The following is a 19579-nucleotide window of genomic DNA, read 5'->3' as shown; positions in this document are numbered from 1 at the left end:
CATCTTATTGCCCATCAGAAAATTCATGCTGTGGTAAAACCTTTCACATGTTTTGAATGTGGGGAAGCCTTCAGTGAGAGTAAAGACCTCAAAAAACATCAGAAAACTCATCGTGGAGAGAAATCTTTCACATGTAGTGAATATGGGAAAACCTTCAGTGAGCATGAAGCCCTCAAAAAGCATCAGAGAATTCATGATGGAGAGAAGCTTTTTGAATGTAATGTATGTAAGAAAGCCTTTAGTCAGAAGGAACACCTGATTTCTCATAAAAAAACTCATACTGCAATGAAACTCTTTGAATGTAATGAAGGTGGAAAAACTTTCAATGAGAAGGATAGTCTTATTACTCACCAGAGAACTCATAGTGGAGAGAAATCTTTCACATGTAATGAATGTGGAAAAGCCTTCAATGAGCGTAAAGCTCTTAAAAAACATCAGAGAATCCACACTGGAGAGAAGTCCTTTGACTGTAATCAATGTGGGAAAGCTTTTGGTGAGAAGGAACACCTTATCACACACCAGAAAGCCCACACTGAAGAGAAAACCTTTAAGTGTAGTGAGTGTGGGAAAAGCTTCAGTCGGAGGGAAAATCTTGTTAGACATCAAATAATTCACACTGGGGAAAAATCTTTTGAACGTAACAAATATAGAAAATCTTTCAGTCAGAGGATGCACTTCATTTATCATCAGGGAATTCATGCTGGAAAGAAACCTTTTGAATGTAGTGAGTGTGGGAAAGCCTTTAGTGAGAAGCGAACTCTTAATAGACATCAGAAAACTCATACTGGAGTGAAACCCTTTAAATGTAATGAATGTAAGAAAGCCTTCAGCCGAAGGACAATCCTTATTATCCATCAGAGAACTCATACTGGAGTAAAACCTTTTATATGTAATGAATGTGGTAAAGCCTTCAGCCAAACTGGACATGTCATCCGACACCAGAGAACTCATACTGGAATGAAACCCTTTGAATGCAATGAATGTGGGAAATCCTTCAGTGAGAAGGATCATCTTATTACACATCAGAGATCTCATACTGGAGAGAAACCCTTTGCATGTAATGAATGTGGGAAAGCCTTCAGCCGAAGGACAATTCTTATTACCCATCAGAGAACACATACTGGAGTGAAACCCTTTGAATGTAAGGAATGTAGGAAAGCTTTCAGCCAGCGGGGACACCTCATTTATCATCAAAGAATTCATACTGGAGAGAAGCCCTTTGAATGTAATGAATGTGGAAAAGCCTTCAGCTGGAGGGCAAATCTGCTTACTCATCGTAGAACCCATACTGAGGCAAAACCCTTTTCGTGTAAAGAATGTGGGAAAACCTTCATTGAGAGGCAAACCCTTTTTAGACATAAGAGAACTCATACTTCAACAAAATCCTGTTCAATGGAATGAATATGGGTAGGTTTTTGGTGAGAGGCAGACCATCATGAAATAGAAGAGAAAGAACACAGAACTGATATTCTTTGATTTGTCATTAATATGGCAAAGCCTTTACTGAAACTAAAGTACTAAAAAGCTACCAAAGATCTCATACTGGAGAGAAAGGGTGCTGTTCCAGGTAGAGTGATTGGATAGCATTAGGACATGTGACAGAATGGTCTGGTTGAAAGCTGACTACATATATTATACTAGTGCAGTTTGCACTCATTCATCAGTCAAGACTTCTGTCTGCCTCTCCACCGCACCTGCATGTCCAGTAGACATCTTAAACTAAGCATCTCCAAGACACAATTTATCTTTTCCTTTAAACCCTTCCCCCTCCTACTGTCCCTATTATCCATCCACCTGTCTCTCAGGCTCACAACCTAGGAGTCATCTTGAACTCACTCACTCACACACACATCCCAATTTGTTGCCAAGGTCTCTTGATTTTACTAATGCAGCCTATCATATATGCTTACTTCTCTCTTGTGACACTGCTGTCACTCCAGTGCAGACCCTCATCACCTCAGACCTAAACTATTGCAATAGCCTGCTAGTGGGTCTGCTTGCCTCAAGTCTCTCCCCACTACAATCCATCCTGCCAACTATCAAAGTGATTTTCCCAGAGTGAAGGGCTGCCCATGTCACTCCTCCGTAAACTCCACTGGCACCTGTTGCCTCTAGGATCAAATACAAGTGCTCCGTTGGCATTCAAGCCCTTCGTAACTTGGCCCTCTTCTACTTCAGTTTTCTTACACGTCAGTCATTGCCTTTGATCCAGTGACACCGGTCTTGTGACTGTCACGTAAACAAGACACTCCCATTAGTTGGGCATTTTCTCCAACTGTCCCCCATGCTTGGAATGCTGTCTCCTCAATTCCAAACACTAACTTTCTTGGCTTCCTTTAAGTCCCAACTCTGGTCCTGTCCAGGAAGTCCAGGAAGCCTTTCCCAACTCCTCTTAATTCTAGTGCCTTCCCATTGTTATTTCTTATTTATCCTGTATTTCGCTTCCTTTGTATATATTTGTATGTTATCTCTCCCATTAAGCTCCTTGAGAGCAGGGACTGTATTTTGCTTTTTTTTTCCTTTTTATCCTTTGAGCATAGCACAGTGCCTGGCACACAGTAGGCAATAAATGTTTATCCGTTGACAAAGAAAAGACATCAGAACCCCCATGGAGTTCAGAAGATGAGTCTGAAGTCATGATTCCTGGAGGTTCTGCTCATAGGATGCTATTCCAGGTAGGGACAGAAAGGAGCAGCATCAGGCCTGTGGCCGGACGGACAGCCGTATCATAGGTGATGGGATGCTCAGCACCTTCCCATCCCGAGATACCATTAGATTGCAGTAGAATTCCACAAGTCAGTGGAGCAAATGTGACTGATTCAGGATATGATTTCCTGATTGATCATTTCCCCCAAACTACTTCAGTGTTATTTGTTTACTTAAGGGTAAATTTACCCACATTTTCTTTCATCTTGTTTTTTATTTTATGTAACAGCAAAATTGAAGATGAAAATGAATAAAATCCATGTAAAAACAGTAAGTTTTATTTACAGTTAAAACAAATGTGAATATTTTAACATGACCAAAGCAGGTCTTCTTTGCTGCCTTTGCACCTTTTGGCTTCCGGCCGCTGCTGAGTTCCTCCTGGAACCTCCATTTTGAGGAAGGGCCTAGGCCAGCCATCTTCCAACCTCTGAGCTTTGCCCCCAGATTCCGCTCTTATTGTTGTCTTTTAGAATGTAAGCTCCTCTTTGCTTCTCTTTGTCTCCCCAAGTGCTCAGCACAGTGCCTGATACATTGTGAGTGTGCTTAATGCCTGTTGACTTTGGATGTCTTTATATTTATATGGGTGTGATATTGTTGTTCCATATATAATCACCCCCAGTGGGTATATTGTTCTTACTCTACAGTCTTCACTTTGTATTACTTCATATAAAACTTTTTCTTTGAAATTTACAGAGGAGATGATAGTGGATAGTGCTGGCCCCAGAGTTAGGAATACCTGAATTCACATCTGACTGCAGATGTTTAGCTGTGTGACCCTGGGCAAGTCATTTAACTTCAACTTCCTCAACTATAAAATGGGGATGATAATAGCACCTGCTTCCCAGGCTGGTCGTGAGGATCAGCTGAGATGCATGGAAGTTGCTTCGCACATAGTAGGCACTATGTGAATGGTCACTGCTATTATTATCATCATCGTTACTAGATGTGTCATATTTGGGGACACATCAGCATTATATTATTTTTATAGAAATGTGTTTACCTATTTCCCCAGTCAAAGAATATGAAGGGGTTTTTTGCTATTATGAATAATACTTCTATGCGTATTTTTGTGCAAATAGAGTCTATATCCCTGTTACTGTTATTATACCCTAATGCATGAGGTCTATGTAAATGCTATTGGGCATGGGACTGAATTTCCATGACTCCAAGAGAGATTCAGGTCTTTTTTTTTTCTTGGAAAAGTCCCTGTCATCAGCCCCATACACCAAATGCTATCATAGATTCTCTTATGGCCATCTTGTTTATCAATATTTTCTGCTGTCGGTGGATCCACTTGTACTTAGTGCCTCTTTTACGGTTACTCTCTACAGCTGCCAGCCCTCCTTTTGCAGAGCTGTATTATTCGTTCATTTGTTTCATTCTAACACTTTTTTTTCCCGCTATTGCTTCTGTATTTCTTGTGCTGGACAGACTCATCAGTTAAGAGTTTCTGTCAAACTACATTGTCATTCTAATTTTTTGTGTGTTTTAAAGAAATTATTAATGTGATAAGTATCCGTAAACATGATCATTTCCATATACAAATGAACAGAGAGAGCCGTAGAACCATATCAGAACCTGTTAGTGGTGACCAGACTGCAGATACCTAGCCTGTCTCCTGACCTTAAGCCTTTCCAGAATGGCATCATGAAGAGCCATGACCATCAAAAGTATGCACCCATCTTGCCTTCCCCCTTTGCTCAGGCCTCCTGACTACTCACATTTTTTCTAATGAGATGGAGCACCATCGAGCTCTGCCGTCCAACCTGCCCCTTCTTCCTAAGATCGTCCAAGCCTTACCACATGCTGTGCCTCTATGTCCTTCAGTCCCCCAGCCCTGTCATCTTAACTACCTAAATAAAGGCCTGCCCACGTAGGACCTGGGCCTTGCCATCTCCCCTGCTGCAGCTCCCATGCGCTCTGCACTTGAACTTTCTTTAATATGTTCTCTCCCCCAGTGAGAGTGTGAGCTCTTTGAGAGCAGATCCTGTCTTGATTTTCTATTTGGATCCCCCTTGCTAGCCCAATGCTTGGTGTATAGTAAGCACTTAGTCATTGTTTATTTATAACCACACACCTTTTTAAAAAATTAATTCTGTTCTTGAGAAACACCAGTTAAAAGCTAGCATTTCCATATATGAAATAGAATGGAAATAGGATTTCATATGAAACTGAATCCCAGTATTTTGGCTTGTGTTTGTTTGTAGCTATATAATAAATTCAAATGTAACTTTCAGAGCTGTCTTGCTTGTGTGATTCTTGTCTCCTGTGCATTTTAAAATAATGCTTCAGTACTGACCCTATTCCTAGTCCTTTCCCACCATCACCTCCAGTTTATAAAAAACAAAAGAGTCAGGCCAAACAAATCCCACCTCAGCCGTGTCCGGAAATGTGTGTCTAGTTGCAGCTGGAGGACAGATGCGAGACATCAGGAAAGAGCGATGCCTCTGCAGCAGGTCCGCAGCACCAATTCTTGTTCTTAAAAGTTTTTGAAAGTTTCTTTTGTCATCAAAGGGCTCATGTTACAGTATAAATTATTCTCCTGGTTCTGCTAACTTCACATTACTATAGTTCTTATAAGTCTTTTGGGGTTTCTCTGAAAGCAACCACTAAGTCATGGTGCAGTAATCCATTACATTCATATACCACAATTTATTCAGCTGTTCCCCAGCTAATCAATCAACACGGATGTTCCCTACTTGTGATTCATTCTTAGCAAGATGAACATCAAGCACATCTTGTCAGAACGAGACTGAAGGAAGCTGAAGAGATGGTGTCTAGCCTCCAAAGGGTTCTGACAGCAGAAATAGCTCCTGTATCACCAGAGTCAGCTGCCCCCATTCAAGTGTTCATTACACCAGCCCTTTCTTAAAACTAATTCTCACTCCACCCCACCCCTCAAACAGAATTCACATTAGCAGATCTCAATGAGCAGGCCATGCCTTTAATAACTTTAATAATAATAAATCACTGTGATTTAGTTTTCCACAGAGGACTGATTACTCAGCACAAGTATATATGGAAAGTATTGACTTCATTAAGACAAAGTAACCCTCGAGGGTAATGAGTTCACTCCTTATTTGCAGGAAGTATTTACGATTGAGGCCAGCTGCTATCCTTTATTTATATCATCATTCCCCGCTCTTGGTTTGACTCAAACAGAGGCTATCAGCCCCCCCCACCCCAAAATCCCCATTAGGGCTGTCTGAATGACAAGGTTTTGAGCTAAGATTAATTAGAACATATATTCAAATTAGATTCATTATTTAATTAAAGTCCCAAAACACATCACCAAGCATTAATTAACTTATGGGGAAGATTTCACATAATGTGGGGCTTGGTTTACTCTGCAAATATAGACCAAGGAATGTAAGTATCTTGCCTGCTATGTTTTGTTATGAAAATAAAAAGAAGGAAGCTTAGAATTTAATTACTAGGCCTCTTCCCTTGGTGTTCCCTCCCGTTTGTCTCAATGTCCAGCATTTTACCACACCCAAAATGTGTTGGACTCAACACGTTTAAGCCTCAGTGCAATAAAATATTACTCCATGATGGCATTGATCCTCTCTGAAAAAGAAAGATAAGGGCAGCCAGGTGGCGCAGTGAGTAAAGCGCTGGCCTCAGAAGTCAGGAGGACCCAAGTTCAGTTCCGGCCTCAGACACTTAACACCCACACAAAAAAACTAGCCGTGTAACCTTGGGTGAGTTACTTAACCCCAATTGCCTTCCAAAAGGGGAAAAGAAAAAGAAAATGAAAGATAAGTAGTAATGTTGTGTCCCCCATTAAGCTCTCTCCCCCCATAGCTGACTTTGACCATGGCAGCTCCTCTGCCTCTGATCATAGCACCCCTCCCCCAATGCCAGGGAGTCTTTGCCCTTTCACTCGTCTCTTTGTGAGGCTGATGATGGCTATACTTCCTGTGTCCTGTGATGATGCCTATACTTTATGTGCTGGTGGCAGGTCTGTCAGCCTGAAGAGCTTATGTATTTGTTAAGGGCAATGTAAAACACTGGGCTTGATGCTCAGAATACAAGTACAAAGAATTCAATTCAGTTCAATAAACAAGTATTAAGTGTTTTCTACCTGCCTGGCCCTGGGCTAAGTGCTAGGAATACCCAAAGAGGCAAAGACAGGCCCTGCCCTCAAGGAGCTTACAATCCAACGGGGGGAAACAACATGCAAACAAATGTAGACAGAGTGAGCTCTATACCTGATAACTGGGAAATAGGAGGAGAGCATTGGATTTGGAGCGTTCGGGAGGGCTTTCCGGAAGAGGTGGCATTTTTAAAGGAAGCCAGGGAGGTCAGTAGTGGGAGTGGATGGAGGAGGGAGGGTGTAGGAAAATGGCTTCCTACCCACAGGGAGCCTGTGCTCTGATGGGGGAGACGAGTCCGGGTAGCTTCGGTGGTATCGTGTGCACCCCAAAAACTGTGTGCAGCAGAAATCCTCACCCAAATAATACTCAGAGGTTTCTCAAGGTAGGAAGCAGAAAAGAATGGTTTATTACGATCTCGAGAAAGGGCCACCCTCCTGACAAATGGTCAGGGAGGAGAAGCGATTTACAAAAGGAAATGGCAAAGTTATAAAACCCTAACCCGGAATTCCACCCCACCCCCCTTTTCTTCCATCGTCTGGAAGTCAGGTGTACAATCTAAGTGTAGCAGTCTGCCTCAAGTATGGGAACAAGGAAACAGCAGACCACCCAATGTACATTTGACAAAGCTCTTCTGTCCTTATCTGGCATATCTTGTGCTGAGGTGGCACTGAGGAGAGGGGTGACTCCCTACCGCTCTGAGTTCTGAGTCCTTGTAAATCATGTGATCTCCGGTGAAGGGGAGCTTGGGCCTGTTTCCCACAAAAAGCCTTCCTAGGTTTTAGAGTACAGTCTGAGAAGTTTGCACTTCTTTCACTCAGTATTTATCTTTCCTTTTTGAAGAGGATCAATGACATCATGAGGCAATTCTAGACTTGCCCATGAATTAGATTTAAGTGAGGCGGAGTGCACAAGGTCCTCAGCCTAACTCGTCCAGTGGCAGGACAGAAGTCAGGATGACTGGCCATGGCCCGGCACACAGTGAATGACCTTGGCATCTTCCATGTCTGCCCAAGCTCTCAGCACTCCACAGCGCCTGCTTCAGCTGCCTATGTGGCCATTGGAACACATTGTTCTCATCCGCCTATTCCACAGGGGACATCTTCATGTGCTTGGGGTAGAAATGACTCAGTGACAGGTTTGAGACCTGTCCATTCCCCTCCACCTGGTTCAGCCTTCTGCTGAGAAGCTTCCACCAGACTGTGGCCACTGTGGGTGCTGCCGCTTTTTGGAGCCACAGATAAGAGTTGGGTGAAGGTGGATAAGAATCCCTGAAAGGGGCTCAGCAGCCCCCACACCAGAGGCACGAGGTCCTTCTGAGCATTCCACACTCCCCACAGCTTCCCTGCAAAGTCAAATACAAACACAGGTATCCCTTCCACACCACAACTTTCCCTATCACAGTTTCAATATATCACAGGCTGGCATAAGAAATTAAATGGGAATTTTGGGGAGTTTTATAGAAGTCACAGAGAACATGAGAAGGCCAGCAGATGACACAGAAAAAGTTTAGAAACTCAGAAATGCATTAAATATATGTACTGTATTGCACAATATCAACATTTTATCTTTTAATACCAAAATAATTCATACTTCTCTGATATGGAGGGAGGGCCAAAAAATTTTGTGTGGATTTTCCAGACTGGGGGAATGTGGTGTGTGTGTGTGTGTGTGTGTGTGTGTGTGTGTGTGTGTGTGTGTGTGTGTGTCGTAGTGGGGTCAGCAAAGGCTTAATTCCTCCTTGATCTCCCCTTGAACTCTTTTGTCTTTGGTGTATGATATTTTACTTTTCTTCAATGTTTTAATTTTGTTCCAATGTTTTATAGAGCCACTGATTTCTGTGAGGTTTCTTCTAGTTTTCAGGGAGGCTGTTTTTTGGGTAAGGTTAACCACTTTCTTTTCTAAACTACTTTTTCTCATACTCTTTTCCTCCAGAGGTTTTGTTTGTTTTTTCCTTTTTGGAGGGGGGAAGGCAGGGTAATTGGGGTTAAGGGTTAAGTGACTTGCCCAAGGTCACATGGCTAGTAAGTGTTAAGTCTTCAAGGCTGAATTTGAACTCAGATCTTCCTGACTCCAGGTCTAGTGCTCTATTCACTGCGCCACCTGACCATCTCCAGAGATTTGGTTTCTCTTTTAAAAAAATCTGTTCATTCTTCTAGATCCAGAGTTCTTGTGGAAAATCCATTTTTTCCCTTTGATTCTTTGCTTGTAGTTAAATAATTACTCTCTCCTTTGAGAGGATTTGTAGATTTGTAGAATAACGTTCAATGCTGTTACATTTTTGTAAAAAGAAAAATGTGCTCATCTTTCCAGCTTTGGCTCCTGAATTGGGGCAGGGGCATGGGGCACACTTTTCGGTGGGGTGGTTTGCAATACTTTGTTTCACTCTGGGTCTCCTGGGTTCCTTTGACAAGCACCTATTTCTGATTCTTATGCCAAGTTAGGTCACCATATATCTCTGAAGTTCAGAGCTCTTCAGCTATATGTGGCCCTTAGCTGTGCTGAGACACTCCTCTGTGTGAGTGCTGGCCTTGCTGGGGGGGCTTCCTTCTTTCCTGTGGAATTCTGGCTGGGCTGGAAGAGGTCACTGTTGTTTTTTATTGGATTTCTCAATCATTCAGCTGGTTCCAGTTTCAGGGTAGGAGGTACATGGGAACTGGGCAGTCTTTCCCATTCAGGTAGCCATCCTGCCCTGAATTACTGAGACCTGAGGAGGTTCATGTACTTGTGTGTGTGATTGCTTCTGCTGGGGTGTGTGTGAGTGAGTAAATAGCTGGACGGTATATGAGCAGACATGTGGAAGGGTTTGTGTCTGTTCTCAGCACCACACCTTGATGCATCCTTGTCACCTGCCTCTGGCCTTTTTTGTCCATAGACCTCCCAGGGAGAGCTGCTTCTACCCAGGAGCCAAATTCTCCCCCCTCCCAGCTGTCTGTGCCCAGGATCTTCCCCAGTACTCTGGGGACCTCTTCCAGACTGGGGCACCCTGAAAAGGCCAGATCCTCCTGCTGTAAGACCTTACACCATACCACCCCTAAGGAGCCTGGACCACAGAGAGGGCAGTTTCTGAGCAGCGTCATCAGCTGTTTGCTTGATGGACCTCTCTATCCATTGCTGTTTTGCCCTGACTCATTCCTCAATGGTTAAGCACCTCTCACCCCTCCTACTCTCCCCATCCCTGAGATCCTGGGATAAGCCCTGTCCCTGAGGCCCTTGTGCCCGTCCCCCTCCACTCCACTCCACTCTGACAGCATCCTGCTCCAGACCCACCCAGCCTCTACACTGCTTTCTGGAGTGCTTGCTTCATTAACAAACCTGTTTTCTTTTTTCCCTCCCTCCATCTTTTCTGTCCCACTGTGATCTTGCTCCCTGCTGAGGATGCTTCTTCCTGGACCACTCTTTGTATGGTCACTGGTGGTGGTGGAAGCCAGATGACCCCTTGGTCCCCAATGCTCCTTCCAGGCTCTGCCTCCATCAACTTCACTCATTGGCCTCTTCTCCTCAGAGGTCCATTCAGTATATCAAGTTCTGGTAGCTAACATACACTGGCCCCCCAGGAAAATGTCCTTTTTTCCTCAATGAGTCCAGACCTGACCTACAGTCTTTTTCTCTCCTCCAATTCCTGCCTTGCTTCTCAGAGATTTTGGACCCGTGACTCCCCTGCTTCTCCACCTACTCACTTCCCATGGATCCTTCCACTCCCTCTCTGCTGCATAGAGAGGTGGTCATACCCAGGGTCTCGCCATCACCCCCAGGTGCTTCACTTCCATGTTTATAAACTTGGAGATTCATTTATTTGACACCATGTTCTCATCCCAGTGTTGCCCTGTGACCACTAGCTTTGGCCTCACTGTGGCCTCTAATTTTTCTATCCTTCACTTCTTTCCTAAGCCATCATCCCTGAACTGGACCCCCTGCCCCCTTCCACATCTCACCTTGGGAAATCCATCCAGCCCTAGACTATCCTCTGCATTCATGTCCCCTTGAACCATGTGTCCATCCCAAACCTTGGCTCACTCCCTCCATGTGCTGCCTTTACTCCTATTCATGGACTGCTGGTTGGAACTGTCCCAAGTCACAAAGGCTGCGTAGCTGAATCCACTACAGATTTGTGATTCCTAATCTCACCTGGGCCCTTCCAGCAACAGGCAAGCCTTCTGCACCCCATAATTCATCTGATATCCTGGTCATTACAGCATTGGCTTTAGACCTTCTTATTCCTCTCAAGCCTCCATGAAACCCTCTTCTCCCACGCTCTCGGCCGAGGATGACTTCACATCTCACTGGAGTTCCTCTCCTCTCCATCTCATCCCACATGGCTCACATGTCCTTCTTCGCTCTCTCCTCCTTTGCTCTGACTCTTCCTTGCCCCAGCACATCCTTGGCCCCACTCCATCTTACCTTCTCTAGAAGATTGCTCCCTCCATCATTGCCACCCAAATATCTTGAATCTTTCCCAATCTGTCCTATGTTTTCTGCTGACTGCAAAGAAATCCTTATCTCCCCCATCCATAGAATGTGCTCACTTGATCCGACCAGCCTCCATCGCAATGGTCCTATGCCTCTGCCTCTGCCTCTGAGGCCAAACTCCTTAAGAAAGCTGTCTGTAATCTCTATACTCTAAACTGGTGAATCTTCTTAACCTCCTCTTTCTTCCAAGCCCCCTACAATCTGGCTTTTGACTTTTTCATTCAATGGCAACTAACTTCAAAATAAGCAACGATCTCTCTTTAAGTTCAATTTTATTTTATTTTCAGTTCCAAATTCTCTCGTCCATACTATTGAGAAGGAAAAACAAAAGGAAAATATTACACATTCCGTGCTAGGAGCTGGCTCACAGTCTCAGGGTAAGGAGGAGCATTAGCAGACCAGCCACAGAGGAGCAAGGACCCTCAGACAACTCGCACGCTCGATTACCAAGGTTCCTCAGCTCTCCTTTCCTTGTGACTTGGTTTCATGTAAAATGCACAGAGTCCCAGGGCAGCGATTGCCCTGTTCTGGATGTCGGACGGCTTAGGAAACTTCCTAAAACTTGCTTCAGGTTTGAGTTTGTTCTCAGCCAACAATTTGGTGTCACAAATGGGATCCCTGATGGTTAACCCAAGAAGCCTGGAGGTTCTCTGTGACTGTGGGTGCTGAGTAAGTCTCTGTGGTCTCAGGATCAAGGTGAACCGGGCCAACCTATATGGGATTAACTGGCAGGGTGAGAACCTGGTGAGTATCCAGGGGTTTGGCCCTAGCCCAAACTGCAAGTCTTTAAGAACAAAGACTCTGGTTGTCTAGAAAGCTAGGGGGCTGTATTTGGCCTTAGCACAGGGAATTACTTGAGTTACAGCTCTCTCTCTCTCTCTCTCTCTCTCTCTCTCTCTCTCTCTCTCTCTCTCTCTCCCTCTCTCCCTCCTTCCCTCTCTCTCCCCCTCTCCCTCTCCTCTCCCTCCTCCCCTTCCCTCCTCCTCCCTTTCCCCCTCCTCTCCCCCCTCCCCCCTCTCTCCTTTTCTCTTTATTCCTGTATTTTTCCCCTCTCAACCCTTCTGTGACTATTAAAAGACCTTAGGTTAATGTGGGAAGCTAAAATTTGGAGAACACAGGCAGTAAACTTGGAGAGAATGTTCTCCTGTGTGTACAAAGTTATATTTATCTTGGAAGTTTTGAAGGGAAAAACCTAGCTGAGTCATAAAAACTGGTGTAAAAAATTGCAAAAAGTGAGCTTAGAATAGTGGGGAAGATGAATCAAGTTTTATACCTAAAACAACTATCTCTTACAGGAGATTACAATTCTTTTTTTTTTTTTTTAAGCAATCAGGGTTAAGTAACTTGCTCAAGGTTACAGGGCCAGTTATTTCTGGGTGTGGTGCTGAGTATCCAAGGCCGGGATTTGATCCAGGTCATCCCGACACTGAGCCACCTGGCCACCCCTAAGCAATTGGGGTTAAGTAACTTGCTCAAGGTTACACGGACAGGTGTTTCTGGGTGGGTGCTGAGTGTCTGAGCCCGGGATTCGATCTCCAGGTCTTCTCAACACTGGAGCCGGTGCTCTTACTCGCTGTGCTACCTGGCCGCCCCTCTTTTTTTTTTTTTTTAACTGAACAAAGTGTCATTTATTTGTAACATAGAAATAAAACCAATGCAAAAGGTTTGCTTTTTTCCCCTTTGATTCCAGTGAGAAAAGAATTTACTAAGGGAAAAAAAATATATATCAAGAGTAGGGGTCTGCTTTTAAATTTTCCTCTAAAAACCAGAAAGCGTTAAAAAGAATCACACTCACCCAGGCACCGACACACTCCCACACATGCATGTACACAGACACACCAACAGAAGTGGCCCAGCACGGGCAAAAGATGGACACAACAGAAAGAAGACATCCTTCAATGGGCCCCAAACAAAACAATGGTACAGTTCAAAGAGAGAGCTATATTTCTCAAAAACTAGACTTAGTCAAAGTTGAGGTGAGACACTGATGTGAGACAGGGCTGAGGGAATCTCAAAATGGGAAAACCACACTGAGGTTTGACTTGCCAGTCCTTCGATGCTGCCATCAGCTGAGTCAACAGAAGGGCGCTGGTATAAAGATGGGGCAACCTCAAAGTCACCACCCCTCAAATGAGTTTGATAACTGGGGTCTGGTTATCAGGAAGAGGTCAAGAGGTCAGTAAAAAAGAGACAATGAACTCGTTACTTGGGATTTTTGGTGGGGGTTCTTTTGGAATTCTGGGGCTAGAAAGTCAGAAATCCACGATGTGAGACCCAAAATGTTTTGGTTCGTGTCCCTGGAGAGGAGAAGAGAAACTCTTCAAAGGCACTTCACTTGCTCCTAGTGTGAGGAAGACCAAATCAGCCCCTTCAATGACCTAGAAAATCCACCCTGGGGCAGGAGCTTCTCTGAGAGACATGGGATGGAGGAGTGGGGATTTAATCCAGTGTAAAAGCTGCAAAGGCCTCTTAAAAACAAAACAAAACAACAAAAAAGCCCTGGCCCTTTCCAAGGGAAAGCAGGGTGTGAGCTAAAGAGGGGAGTGTAAGCCCAGTGCCCAGAGTCCCCATCTCCAGCAGCTCACAGGCTGGTGTTTTGTAGGATGACACACTGCATGTGTGTCCGTGCTCCCAAACAGAGGGGTAGGGGGAGAAGGGAGAGAAAGGGCAGGGGGAAGAGGCTTTCAGGGAAGATTCCTAAACAGGCAAGCACAGCTGCCTCCTGAGTTGGGGCAATGCAGGTGTGAGGAAAATCTGAGGTCAGGTCCAAGGATAGACCTTCTGCAAGAACCTTCACAGAGGTTAAAACTTTAAAGACGCTCCCTACCAAGGGGCTTCAAAGGAGTCATGCCAGGGGAGATGTGGGTTTGGTAGCCCCTGCCCCAGGCAGGGGACAAGAGGAGCCCTGGAGGACGAGCGAGGGAGGGAGTTCAGCATCTGAAAAGCCAGGTAAGATAAAGCCCCCTCTCACAAACCCTTAGCAGGGTCCTTCTCTCTGCCCTATTTCAACATCCTAGGAAGGACAGAGTGCTGAGAAGTTCTGGCTGGATGGTAGCAGGTCAGAGTGCATCCCTGAAAGAAATGAACAGAGGCCAGACCCAGCTGCCCTGTAGTCCACAGACTGAACAGGAGTCTGAACAGGGCCAGCATCACTGTTGCCTCACTGAGGCAGAGGAGAGAAAGGCCCCAGGGGAGTAGAAGTGGGGCCTGCTGCTGCTGGGAGGGGGAGGGGAAGAATCATCACCAAAGCACAGAGGAAATGGCATTGAACATTCAGACAGGAGCTAGGCCTCTTTCCAGAGGAAGCCTGGGGATTCCCTGATGTCGTTTCCCTGGGGCAGCAGCACTTTGGGCAAGGGGCAGAGCAGAGGACAAGCACAAGACAAGCTGGTGTCGTTGACTGTCATGGGCCTAGAACCAGTGGCCCAAATCTCTGCCTTCCCAGGCCTCTCAGCTCAGGCCCAGCTGGTAACCGGACCTGATGGAGAGAGCAGTCAGGACTAACCGCCCAGTGGTTCCCACAGGGGTCTCATGGACAGGAGATTACGATTCTGATGCTAAACTCCCTTCACTCATAAGTAAGGACTTATTTCCACTGACCTTTTTACCAGACTTTCAATGGGAGGCAAAGTTTTACGAGAGGCAAGAAAAATCCAAGAGAAATGGAAGTTTTTTAAAAGTTGGAGTTCATTTGCACTGACAATGTGAATGAAGGGAATGGAACTAATTACAAGGGCCTTAATAAGGACCGACTGTTTACCTTTTATATGAGGAAATGTAAAATGGAGGTCCAAGATTGTTATGAGTAATTGGGTAGTTCAAAAGAAAGACAGGGGTAGAGCTGAATATGATGGAATTCTGAAAAGGATTTAGGAGAAGGTAAAAGGAGTAATTATATTATACAAATGAGGCACCAGAGGAAGAACTGACAGAGGAATTAGAGGAGGGAGGACAGCAGGTAGTGAGGGAACCCTATTGTCATCGGGAATGGGTTAGAGATGGAACAATACATATATAACTAGAAGGGGATAAAAGTCTTCTCAACTCAGGAAGAAATGAAAGGCTAAGGAGATAGGGAGGGGGGAGAGGAGAAGGGAGGAATCTTGGGGGGGACCTATGTAATAGGAGGGCAAGGTAGCAGGTGTAATTAAAGCAGAGAATCAGGAGGGATAGGGAATGAGAGATACGTACAAACCCAAAATAAAGATCAGGAGTAGAATTTATTAGAGAAAAAAAGCAGGGGTAGTAATCACAATCTCAGATGCAATTAAAATAGATTTAATCAAAAGAGGGAAAAAAAGGGAAACTGCTATATATCGGTCACATGAATCAATATTGTTTTAGACTATTTGAAATAACCAGACAGTGGAAGGGCAGAATACCGCTGTGGCGTAGGAGACAATGAGTTGGGGGACTGAGAAAAATAGGGAAAGACTTAGACCTACGAAGGAAGATGTTATCCAGCCTCAGAATAAGAGGACAAATACAGTATGGTCTAACATAGAAGCATGTGAATGTGCATGTCTATATGTGAGTATGATATGTATGTATATACATGTTACATGTATGCGTACACATGTATGCACACACATAAGTGTGTGTGTATCTTCAAGCTTAATTGTAGTGTCCTTGGGCGGGGAGGGAGGGAGTGGGGCAAAAGGAAAAAGTGCAAGGAACAAAGGAAAACTTACGAGGAAGCCACGTTTGTTTTCTTTTCTTATTTTGTATTGAAGCTTTGAACGTTTCTTTTTTTATCATCTACTTAAGTTTTAGTATGTAAGTTTAAAATAAATTAATAAAAAAAATAGGGAAGAAAAACCGCAAGATATTTCTGTCTTCTCAGCCGGAGCCAGGCTGAGATTATAGAGATGAAGATAGACAAGATAGAAAGGAAATATTTCTCCTGGTTTGAAAAAGTTTAACTATAAACTATAGTTTATAGTTATATAGTTATAAACTAGAGACTAAATTTGTACCTGAAATGTAGTATCTTCATTGTAAATTTATAAATTTTGGTTTGAATGTTTTGGTTTTTTTCGCTTTTTGGAGGGCAATTGGGGTTAAGTGACTTGCCCAAGGTCACACAGCTAGTTTTTGTGTTAAGTGTCTGAGGCCAGATTTGAACTCAGATCCTCCTGACTTCAGGGCCAGTGATCCTATATTTGACTTTTTCTTTTATTTTTTTTTTAAGCAATTGGGGTTAAGTAATTTGCTCAAGGTTACACGGCCAGTTATTTTTGTGTGGGCACCGAGTATCTGAGGCCAGAACTGATCCCAGGTCTCTCGACGCTGGGGCCGGCGCTCTTACTCACTGCACCACCCGGCTGCCCCTGAATGTTTTTCTAAATGATGAAATATCTTAGTGGATTATTTTTGGAGGAGGTTTGCAACTCTCTAGGACCAAGATTCTATGCAAATTGCACTTAAGACCTTTTTTTCTTTATCACCCTTTCTCTAGGAAGGTGAGAGGCTCACAGTTTTAGTAGAAGGTGATTTCACTGCCTAGAGAATGCCAAGAAAGCTTTAAAAAAGCAAAGAAAAAAGAAAAAAAATAGATTGCAGTCTGCAGTCTTTAGCCTTCTCAAGAGAAAATTTCCCCTTAGGAGAATTATTTATCTTACTACTGTCTTTTCTTCTGTGAATGATTTAGCAGAACTTAATTGTTTAGGTAAAGTAGAAGCAAAGTCATCTAAGAGAAATTGAAATAGTGGCGGCTAGGTGGCACAGTGAATAGAGCACCAGCCCTGGCGTCAGGAGAAACTGAGTTCAAATCCAGCCTTGGACTCTTAGCACAAAAACTAGCTGTGTGACCTTGGGCAAGTCACTTAACTCCAATTGTCCCTCCAAAAAGCAAGGAAAAAATAAAAGAAATTGAAATAGTCTATGTGTCATGACTTGTCTCGATCCTATGATTTCTAGCTGAGTCATACCTCTCCCAGGCCTTCAGTGCACATTCTAGTCATGTCCTGCATGTTCACATAAAGGAGAAGTCGAGCCAGTGGAAATGGAGAAAGGCACAGCTTTATTGGCAGGACAGGTGTGTGGTTACATCTCTCCCTTGTCCCCTCATACTTTAGCCCTTCAATACCCCAAAATGCACCTGCAAAGCTCGTGGACAGCTCGTGAAGAGTTCGTGAGAGAAAGTAGGGGGCCAATCAGAGAACAGGGAGACTGTGTCCAGAATAGCTTGCATACTCCTGCGCACTTACCCTTTGATCCTGAGATAAACATCAGTGTAACAGGGTATTTGTGTAACAGCACACAGTCTGGGACTCAGCACTTCCTAGAGGTCAGGGCTCCCTGACCTCAGATCAGATCAGATAAGCATCTACCACAAAGTGCCCTGTTACCAGACCTGAACTCAGAGAGGCTGCCTGAGACCTTTGCCGGGCCACAGACCCTAACACTATACAACTCATAATTGAAAAGTTTTGCAATTAATTAGTATAAGGAAATTAGTACCAGAGAGATTCAGTGGTACATTGGACAGGGATATAATTGTTCAAAAACAGATGAAATGACTAAAGAAAAGTATCAAGGGTAAGTGAAGTGTTAAAGAGCATGAAAAGAAAGCTGTAGTCTTGAAGGTTGTGCCCTTTCATCCAAGTCCATTGGGAGGGAATAGAGAGAGAAGGTTAAGCAAAAAGGGGATGCAAGTAAAGGGTTTGGGAAGAGAAGTTGGAGAAGTTTGTTTAAATCTCATTGAGATAAGAACATGAGAAACTTTCTCTGCCCATAATTTGTAGACATTAGTTGGAGAAATGCCTGTTCGCAATTTAAGATTGACAGTATTCTATCAAGTTATGTTTACCAGATGGAAACTAAAGAATAAATTTGCAGCAATTATTTGATACTAAAATTCTGTTCTTGAAGGACCATCAGAAGGGCTTGCTCTGGGATGGCCAGGTAGCACAGCGAGTAAGAGCACCAGCTCCAGTGTCGGGATGACCTGGAGATCGAATCCCGGGCTCGGACACTTAGCACCCACCCAGAAACACCTGGCCATGTAACCTTGAGCAAGTCACTTAACCCCAATTGCTTTAAAAAAAAAAAAAGAAGGGCGTGTTCCAATCTTTAAAGTCTCATGGGCCCCAAAGAGGGAGATAAGAATTTGAGACTGCCACCATAAATCTTTGGAACTCAGCTAACTTTAAAGGCAATGGGTTCTATAATTTGGGGTACTGCAGCTAATGGCTGTGGGGAAAATTGAGGTTTTGAATTATATCATTTGTGATTGTGAATCCAGATTTTATTTGATTTTTGCCCTAAACGTAAATTATAATATGATCTCATTCAAGGTGAAATGTATTCTCCTCTTAGGATAGTTTTGATGTTTGACCCTCTATAGGCAGAACAGACTTTAACCCAAAATACATTTCATATTTGATATTAAGGTGATATATTAGAAATTGCGTGAATAAGAATCAAAAACATAATTGCTTCAAAATTGCTGGCTTTGAATGTGATTAGTATAAAATGTCAAACTGAGAGGTAGATGAAGTGATTTTCTATGTAAGATGATTTAGAAGTACATTCAACTGAACTGATGTTATTTGGCTGGAAATGTTTGGTTTTTTAAATTCATAATATTGTTTATGTTATTGCTAGGCTCCGAGTTTTTCTTGTATTGTGATTTTTGGAAAATTATTGTATAAAAAATACTGTAGGGGGCGGCTAGGTGGCATAGTGAATAGAGCACCGGCCCTGGAGTCAGGAGGACCTGAGTTCAAATCCAGCCTCGGACACGTAACACAAAACTAGCCATGTGACCTTGGGCAAGTCACTTAACCCCAATTGCCCTTCAAAAAGCAAAAAAAAAAATGCTGTTAATTTGAAAAACGATCCTCAGTATGAGATTATGATGGAATACTATTGTACTATAAGAAAAACCTGGAAAGACTTACGTGAGCTGATACAAAGTGAAATGTACTGTGTACAAAGTAACAGCAGAATTTTAAGTATCATATTCATCAGCCGCGAATGACTTGGCTATTCTCAGCAATACAATGATCCAAAACAACTCTGACAGACTTATGATGAAACATGCTATTCATCCCAGAAAAGAACTGATGGTATCTGAATACAGATCAAAGCATCATTTTTTACTCTATGTTTCTTGAGGCTTTTTCTGGTCTTTGTTTTCTTTCACAATATGACTATTATGACTATCTTTTGTATGACTACACATGTATAACTTATATGGGACTGCTTACTGTGATAGTAATGGCAATTAAAGATGCCCCTGTATTGGCTTGGTTTTCAAATTGATTGTGTTAAAACCCAGAGCTTGTTAATCCCACCTGTGGGAT

General features: G+C 43.5%; 1 protein-coding gene and 1 long non-coding RNA gene across 2 annotated transcripts in view; one reads left to right on the top strand and one right to left on the bottom strand.

Moving 5' to 3' along the window:
- LOC138173246 (zinc finger protein 850-like) overlaps positions 1-2382 on the top strand; it is a 23550-nt gene extending 21168 nt beyond the window's left edge. The window contains exon 7 of the mRNA XM_069103210.1: positions 19-2382. Within this exon, the coding sequence (XP_068959311.1) occupies positions 19-1401 (1383 nt within the window). The 3' untranslated portion in view covers positions 1402-2382. The remainder of the gene's footprint in view (positions 1-18) is intronic.
- The window catches only part of LOC138173250 (uncharacterized), a 40901-nt gene that overhangs the window by 9694 nt on the left and 11628 nt on the right, over positions 1-19579 (bottom strand). The gene's annotated exons all lie outside the window — the stretch shown is intronic.

The sequence above is a fragment of the Petaurus breviceps genome, unplaced genomic scaffold (assembly GCF_028583685.1).
Source record: "Petaurus breviceps papuanus isolate PSGF00001 unplaced genomic scaffold, PetGlider_PUasm1.0 567, whole genome shotgun sequence".
NCBI lineage: Eukaryota > Metazoa > Chordata > Mammalia > Diprotodontia > Petauridae > Petaurus > Petaurus breviceps.
This window is presented reverse-complemented; position numbering and strand designations above follow the sequence as displayed.